Source organism: Haliotis rubra, unplaced genomic scaffold (genome assembly GCF_003918875.1).
Source record: "Haliotis rubra isolate DU_JTF1 unplaced genomic scaffold, ASM391887v1 Scf400, whole genome shotgun sequence".
Taxonomy (NCBI): Eukaryota; Metazoa; Mollusca; class Gastropoda; order Lepetellida; family Haliotidae; genus Haliotis; species Haliotis rubra.
Window position 1 is genome coordinate 150,040 of NW_025767081.1, and position 8,688 is coordinate 158,727.

General features: G+C 36.1%; 1 protein-coding gene across 2 annotated transcripts; it reads right to left on the minus strand.

The window, feature by feature from the left end:
• Positions 1-2,603: 2,603 nt before the first annotated feature.
• On the minus strand, positions 2,604-6,677 carry LOC124287459 (uncharacterized protein C1orf158 homolog). 2 transcript variants are annotated; one of them, XR_006901271.1, is made up of 4 exons: positions 6,504-6,677; positions 5,918-6,206; positions 4,235-5,111; positions 2,604-4,160 (listed from the first exon to the last, which is right to left on the minus strand). XR_006901271.1 is itself a non-coding variant. In XM_046724011.1 (3 exons), exons 1-3 carry the CDS (start codon positions 6,606-6,608, stop codon positions 4,834-4,836), a joined length of 672 nt encoding a protein of 223 aa, XP_046579967.1. In that variant the 5' UTR covers positions 6,609-6,677; the 3' UTR covers positions 2,604-4,833. The 2 variants fall into 2 exon arrangements, 1 of the variants encoding a protein (XP_046579967.1); XM_046724011.1 differs by having other exon boundaries at positions 2,604-5,111.
• Positions 6,678-8,688: the final 2,011 nt, after the last annotated feature.

Sequence of the window (8,688 nt, forward strand, 5' to 3'; positions counted from 1 at the left end):
CTGATTAAATTGTTATACACATGTATATTTAACAGTGTATTCCATTTGTAAGCTTATCATGTATTATGAACATATAATTATACAAATAGCAATGATTTTTATTCATCCTACAGGAATGTCAATGTAAATTCTCAGACTGTAAATAGGGTGACACATTTTTGCACTAAGTAACATGGTGGTCTTGGCCGACACACAGTATCGGGGCAACAAGAATGGAACAGGTTGCATTCTTGAAGACACACAACCTCCTCCATGAAATAGTTTGAAACACAAACATTATCTATTTACAAACAGATAGTCATGTTTCTTTGTTTTGGATGTTAGATTACAAGTTATTATGTTTAGACACCTGTCCCCAACACTTACAGTCTGTGTCAGATTAATGTGACACCGTAAATCAATGTTCTTATCTCTCAAGTATGGGTTGAAGTTAATGCTGTTTGAATGCAGGAGCTCTTCAACTGAATCTCTTATTGAATGGTAAGATATTGAGATTACAGCCCAAGCATTATCAAAATCATGTGTTAAAGAGGATGATATATTCCTAATATTCTTAATGTTTGATATCCACAACTCATAATCACAAGAGGGTTTATATCTCTATAGTATAATGTCATTCTGAAAGATAATGAAGACATTGTTTAATTCACTGAAGTAACTTTAGAAACTGTAGGAATACAATGCCTGAGTGAAGAGTACCCAGTACTAGATAGTGAGTGATTTAAAGTTCTCGCATCATAAAATCTATCTGAATATTCTGAATATTATCTACGGTTTTGAAGGTAATAGGCACTGCTATGATGAAAAGAATCTCTAAAGCAGCACAGTCATATGACCTCATTTGCATATTTATCAGACTTTTATCACTACGATAACATTCCATTTTTTTATAAACAGACAATATCTTTAACTTGCAGAATGTTATGGCAGTGTTGGAGACCGAGAAGATCTGGGTTAGAATTGATCTTCAGAAACCCATGCTTGTCAGAAAAGGCTTACTACTAATGGGATCGGGTGGTCAGGCTCACTGACTTGAATTCGACACATGTCATTGTATCCCAATTGAGTAGTATAGCTGGAATATTGCTGAGTCGCGGCGGAAAACTTAACTCACTTACTCATACAACGTGGAAGGCACAAGTGTCCTAGCCTTGTTGCTAACCAGGCCTATCCTATCATGCTTTGACACTGATCCCCACAAGTAGACATCAACGAGGTAAATAGCTTTGCCCTAACTGATCACTATGACATAAATGCATGATTGTGCCCTGTCCTCAGGCAGCTATGTATAATCAAGATTGATCTGAATAAATTGTTATATATATTTAACAGTGTATTCCATTTGTAAGCTTATCATGTATTATGAACATATAATTATACAAATAGCAATGATTTTTATTCATCCTACAGGAATGTCAATGTAAATTCTCAGACTGTAAAGAGGGTGACATATTTATGCACTAAGTAAAATGGTGGTCTGAGTCGACACACAGTATCGGGCAACAAGAATGGAACAGGTTGCATTCTTGAAGACACACACACCCTCCTCCATGAAATAGTTTGAAACACAAACATTATCTATTTACAAACAGTTAGTCATGTTTCTTTGTTTTGGATGTTAGATTACAAGTTGTTATGTTTAGACACCTGTCCCCAACACTTACAGTCTGTGTCAGATTAATGTGACACCATAAATCAATGTTCTTATCTCTCAAGTATGGGTTGAAGTTAATGCTGTTTGAATGCAGGAGCTCTTCAACTGAATCTCTTATTGAATGGTAAGATATTGAGATTACAGCCCAAGCATTATCAAAATCATGTGTTAAAGAGGATGATATATTCCTAATATTCTTAATGTTTGATATCCACAACTCATAATCACAAGAGGGTTTATATCTCTATAATATAATGTCACTCTGAAAGATAATGAAGACATTGTTTAATTCACTGAAGTAACTTTAGAAACTGTAGGAATACAATGCCTGAGCGAAGAGTACCCAGTACTAGATAGTGAGTGATTTAATGTTCTCGCATCATGAAATCTATCTGAATATTCTGAATATTATCTACGGTTTTGAAGGTAATAGGCACTGCTATGATGAAAAGAATCTCTAAAGCAGCACAGTCATATGACCTCATTTGCATATTTATCAGACTTATCACTACGATAACATTCCATTTTTTTATAAACAGACAATATCTTTAACTTGCAGAATGTTACGGCAGTGTTGGAGACCCGAGAAGATCTGGGTTAGAATTGATCTTCAGTAACCCATGCTTGTCGTAAAAGGCGACTAATGGGATCGGGTGGTCAGGCTCACTGACTTGGTCGACACATGTCATTGTATCCCAATTGAGTAGTATAGCTGGAATATTGCTGAGTGCGGCGGAAAACTTAACTCACTTACTCATACAACGTGGAAGGCACAAGTGTCCAAGCCTTGTTGCTAACCAGGCCTATCCTATCATACTTTGACACTGATCCCCACAAGTAGACATCAACGAGGTAAATAGCTTTGCCCTAACTGATCACTATGACACAAGTCTTGAAATGAAGTCTTCATCATACTGACACTCAAACAAATAACAAAAGTCAACTGGAATTGAATCATACAAATATATTGTGTATTGAAATGTGAATATTCTACAAACACCCTAATGTGTAAACGTGATTTATAATACTGTTTGTTTAGCTATACAGTCCTTAGAGACAAGAGATCTTGGTGCTAAGATTTGTTCACATAGTATACAAAAACATGACTTTGTTGTATCAACAAGATCCCTGTTCAGTAGTGGGCCCATGGCACTTGATATATCACATGTTATATGACACATCAGGTATCTCTGGGTTGATACATTAGATGACAATACATCTGTATACTTTCACCATTAATCCACAATATATGTTTATAATAATAATAATAATAAATTATTCACGTAAATATTCCCAGATCACATGGCCAGCTTTTGATGATTTTATAGAATCATGCATGTGATGAATAACATGGAAAGTCATTCAAGTCCAGATCCAGTAAACAAATCTGACGTTTGGCAATATAAATGAGACTGATTCAAACCAAATTTACTAGCATCATATAGTACTCAAAAGAAGTTAAGGCACACCCTATTCTAAGTTTTAGATAAAATATTCTGTCAAGGCAGCGTAACGAAAGCCATATGAAAAAAAGTGAGTATACTTAACTTCTTTTGACCAGTCTATTACTGCCATGTGAACTTCTGCAAACAATATTGACACTGGTATATAGATATATAAATAAAATCCATATCACATCATTGATGAGACAGTTAAATACCATAAAGCATATTCATTAAATGCAACAATATCACAGACTTAAAGCTATTGGTTTAGCAAAATTAACAATCGATAATACTGAATAAATGTGTATGTAAATACCTGTATATTCATAATATATAAAAACAAACAGTAAAAGTGCAAAATACAATATATGCAAGGTTATGGTGATTCATAATACTGAATACTGCCACTTCATTCAAAAATATGATTCAATAATACTGTGTTAATACTGTGAGCTAATTACCCTAAAGAATGTCACGTGGTGCTGTTGTTATGACCACAAACACATACTACTTTAAAAAAGTTGAACACCTTATTCTTTCATTTTACATTACTTCATCTGTTGTGGTAAGAAAGATTAGGAATAGTAATATCAAAGAAGCAGGTGTACTACTTTTAGTTCTGTTCAGTAGTACATATCCGAGGCCATTTTGATTTAAGCATTCTGATTACAGCCAAAGGCATATTATGCTGAGAGTATTGTCATTGAGCAAATGTGTAAAGTGAAAACCTCTTTCGACAACAAAGATGGTTATCATGAAATCCAAACAAACATGTTTACAACAAAAATTGTCCAGATTTACAATTTCTGGATTAATGAATAAAGTTTAAAGAAATATATTCCTTTGTATATGAGCCATTTTCCAGATAAAGAGGGTTTGGAATAATGAGGTTTCTTGCATAAAACAAAATAGGTTATTATTCTTGGAGAATACAACTCAACATATTTGGCGATAAGTGAGGAAACTAACATTGAGCAACCATTTTAATTAGCACAACAAGATCAAGCTTGAGGATGTTGTGAGAAAATATGACCAATCCATGTTTTAGAGACAGTCACTGTCTTAGCAGCATTATCATATATGAAACATTGTTTCTCTTTAAAGAATCAAATATTGATTCAAGAACATAATAAACTGAGGTTAGCAAATTTAACTTGTTAATCTGATGTATTGTCAAGCAGATGATGCAAAAATCATAACAAAAAGTGCTTGTGTCTGCTAAGACTCGAGTGAAAACAATTGGTATTGAAATTATTCCAAGATTGTGAATATGCTGAACATTTGTGCTCGCATTACCATTCAGCATGATCATTTTAACATCAAGGACATATCTCGTGCTGTGCAACTAGTTAAAAAATTTATCAATGTAATAACAATGTGCAGATATATAATCTAAAGACTTAAATGGAATTCACAAAATCAGTAATATGAATACTTGAAAGAGTTGGATCAATGCTACATGATCTCGAGGATGTCTAAATACGTAGCCTCCAATTTCACTGTTTTGATTTGAACTGTTCATATTAAAAAATAGATGAAACACTGTAAATTCATGTAATACTGTTAGTTATTCATTGTCACATAATATCCAATATGTTAATCATTACTGATATAAACCTTTGATTGTTAAACAACATATATCAAAATACTTCATAATGTACAGAAATGAGACTAGATATAGTGATTTTAGATGTCATCTGAAATAATTCAGATGCCAACACACAAGTTCTTATTTCAACAAGAGACCAGTGGAATGTCACCAGGAAGCTTTTCTGGAGACTTCACTGACGAGACTTGTCTCAAGCCCAGATCCTTGTTGGTGTGATTGTATTTGTGGAGGGTCGTGGAGTTCTCACGTGGATTGGCAAATCTTGTTGTCACCAGCCCACTAGCTGATCTAGGGTTGTATGAAGATGTATAAGTTGAAGTGAAATCCCCACGAGTTTCATCAGCAATTTGGTCGCTCCAGCGGTTTTGAAGTTTCTGATACAAGCCATAGTTGGTGGAAGACCCTGCAATGTGATGAGGTATAAGTTAAATTGAAAATTCATGACTGTCCAGTCTTGAGAGAATAAGTACCCAGCAGTGCAATGGCTGTTAAAGGTTGGTAAAATTTGATTTAGGTAAATAAGGTAAGAAAAATGTCCTTATTACATACACTATGTGGTTTTAACCATAATTCTGGACCCGTGAAGGTCCAGGTTAGAATGAACCTTCAGTAACCTATGCTTGTCGTAAGAGGCGACTAACGGGATCGGGTGGTCAGGCTCGCTGGTTTGGTTGACACATGTCATCGGTTCCCAATTGCGCAGGTCGATGCTCTTGCTGTTGATCACTGGATTGTCTGATCCAGACTCGATCATTCACTCGACCGCCGCCATATAGCTGGAATATTGCCGAGTGTGGCATAAATCTAAACTCACTCACTCACTCATAATTCTGAAACCAAAGTCTTAAAATAAAATACATCAATTGATGTATTGAAAATATTTTTCAAACAGACTACAGCTGTAGTAGTTCGGCCAAGATCAACCGTACATGATATTGTGCTTAAAGAAACTTTTTTACATTTTCTACCTGAAATGTTATTTGGCTATGTGTATATTGTCAAATGATATGTTTTTTTGTTTTTTATGGCAATGCTGCAACAAGTTGTGTTGCAGCAGACGGACATTGTACATCCTTGGATGATGTCTTTTTGTAAAGATATAGTTGTCTTTCATAATTTAATGAGATGTTTGACAGTTGTTCATATGTTTACAGAGAAAACAATGTATGTTTCTTATGCATCTGAAAATCCATAATGCATTGATACTACCTTGTAGAGGGTAATCAGACTTCTCAGGTGCCCATGAGAGTTCATGGCTGTTCCAGGTTCTCAAATCAGGGAGAGTGTTTTCTCTCCATCTCCCGTTGTAGTGCTCGTCGTACCAAGAAACCATGTTGTTCGAGTAGCGGTTGCCATGGTGATAGAACAAGTTTTGTTGCCCGATTCCTTCATTTTTCAAACGAGCTGAGCGTCTTATGACGACATCTGGACGATGACTTCCAAAGTTTCTGAAGTCAATTCTGTGAGTGCTGTTGTGTGGGGTATTTCCCTTGTTAAACTGTTAAAATCAGAGAAAGAATTTTATTAAAACTTGTCATTCAGTCTATTCAGCTGTAGGCCACTTTTAGCAATAGGCATAGGGTAAACATGATCATGAACATATCTTGATCTTGAAGAATATTGGTATTCATAATTAAGACTTTTTTCAATCCTTTAACTTTTTATCATGAAAAATAACTGTCTCGGAAATGTTATGTAAGTCATATCAACGTTTACGCTGTTTGTTGCTCTGTTGTCAAATTATCTTGGCTCTGATCTACATTACTAAAGACCCATTTTTTATACTGAAACTTACCACATTGCGTTCTTCTGACCAGTTTCCAATAAGGACCCCTTGTGAAAAGCGTTGTTCTATTCTCCAACCCGGTAAATGCCATTTTCTGGGGTCCCCTTGCGCCATCGTGTGCTATCAGTCTCGGACAACTAGCGAAAATAGCCGAAAGTGTCACTGTAGTTGTATGACAGTGATAGTTGCTGTGAAATCCCTACGCCACGCGTGGAATAAAAACAATGGCAAATGTGATATTTTATCACTGCAATTTGATAAGTTATGTTTTACAATCTTATGTACAAGCGCCCATTAACAGACAGTACCTCATTTTGTATCTTTGATTTTTTATAATGCAAAACTCTGTGCACTATTTTGTTATAGCGGACTTTCACGCGTGGTTTGGCGTTGCTATCAACTAGGTTACTCAAAATATGAACTACGGACGAAACGAAATATTATGAGAACGCCATGAACCCGCGCCAAAAATCGCCAATGTCTTCACCGGGGCCAAATTTTCATGTTAGTTTGTGTAGAAACTTAGAAATTAATAAATTCCCTCTTCTTCGCTGCAGGTAGTGTAGTGATTGAACCGCTCTGAACAGTATTTGGTTCATGCCAGCGGAAAGTGATTCTTATCGTACTGCGTGAGAATTCGTCACAAAGGACAAATTTTAAAAACTATATCCCGACATAATTTAACTAATAAACTCGGTTCCCAATTGCGCAGATCGATGCTCATGCTGTTGATCACTGGATTGTCTGGTCCAGACTCGATTATTTACAGACCGCCGCCGGATATAGCTGGAATATTGCTGAGTGCGGCGTAAAACTAAACTCACTCACTCACTCACTCAACTAATAAACTGACGTCCAAACTGAGTTTCCTATGTTCGATCTGAAAGACCGAATAAATTATCCTCAAAATGATAATATTTAATGTGTTTGACTGTAAAACCCATTAAGAGAAATGGAGAAAATATCAAACAATGTCCAAATTATAATCAGAACATCCCATTAATGTGTTGGTACCATGCGACTTATGTCCAGTTACAATGCGCCAGATTCCATCCATATAATACTATATAATACTAATGTAAACTCCACATCAAAAGTTTAGACTCACTATTGTAAATATAGCCACTTATTTCAGGCAAATGTTCTAACTAAATTTTGCAAAATATTCCATACTGTTTAAAGGTGCTGTTTATACATGAACTGATGTATTGTAAAACAAATTCATAACGTTGAAAAGATTATTGTCATGCGTTCAATATATGATGAAACTCGGTTAAAAATGGCGAATTCTTATCAAAACTTCGCACCAAAACGCAGCTGATCACATGCCTGATATTTGCATATACTTTTCAGCAGTTTGATGCATGATCCTCATGCAATTAATCTGCATAAGGTTTGCAGTTGTTTCCCCCAAGTTAGTGGAGAAATTCATCTTCGTTGTAACAATATATACATACATAACATATAGTGAATGTTTTAAGGGAGTCTAAACTTTTGATGGGTAGAATATATACATTACAATACGGCGGCCTGTGAACAGTAGTCTGGACCAGGCAATCAAGTGATTGACATAGCGAGCATCATACGCCAACAGGACACGAGAACAAAAAGTCAACGAAAGTGACAGTTACTTCTCGTCGATCGCTTCTTACCACAAGGGGGCGGTGGGGTAGCCTAGTGGTTAAAGCGTTGGCTCGTCACGCCGAAGACCCGGGTTCGAATCCCCACATGGGTACAATGTGTGCAGCCCATTTGTGGTGTCCCCCGCCGTGATGTTGCTGGAATATTGCTAACAGCGGCGTAAAACGAAACTCAGTCAGTCAGTCTTACCACAAGCAGGGGTTCTTACCCGAATCTACAAGGGGTTAATTGCTCGTGACCATCATTGCCCAGGAAGAAACCGAAAACACTTCTTTGAAACTGGCGTTGAAGACTTTTGGTATGGATGCCCACATCGGGTATATGTCGGTTTACAGCGGGTATTGAATTAAACTCAATTCTGGGGTGGAGGAGTTTGTTCGTCTGGTTGAATGACGCGACACTCTGCAGTATTCTATCTCTTGGACGACGGACTGTAAAAATCGATAAGAAAGTAAGATACTTTATGGATAACAACTTCTTTATCATATATGTTGCATCACATATAATAAAGAAGTTGTTATCCATAAATTATCTTTATTTTCTTATTACTCAC

What these genes read in the sequence shown, in the direction of transcription:
- LOC124287459 (XM_046724011.1), bottom strand. Translation starts at nt 6,608, where the DNA reads ATGGCGCAAGGGGACCCCAGAAAATGGCATTTACCGGGTTGGAGAATA. An exon ending in GGTCAGAAGAACGCAATGTG is followed by an intron (nt 6,207 to 6,503) that starts GTAAGTTTCAGT and finishes TGATTTTAACAG; the next exon opens with TTTAACAAGGGAAATACCCC. An exon ending in GTCTGATTACCCTCTACAAG is followed by an intron (nt 5,112 to 5,917) that starts GTAGTATCAATG and finishes ATCACATTGCAG; the next exon opens with GGTCTTCCACCAACTATGGC.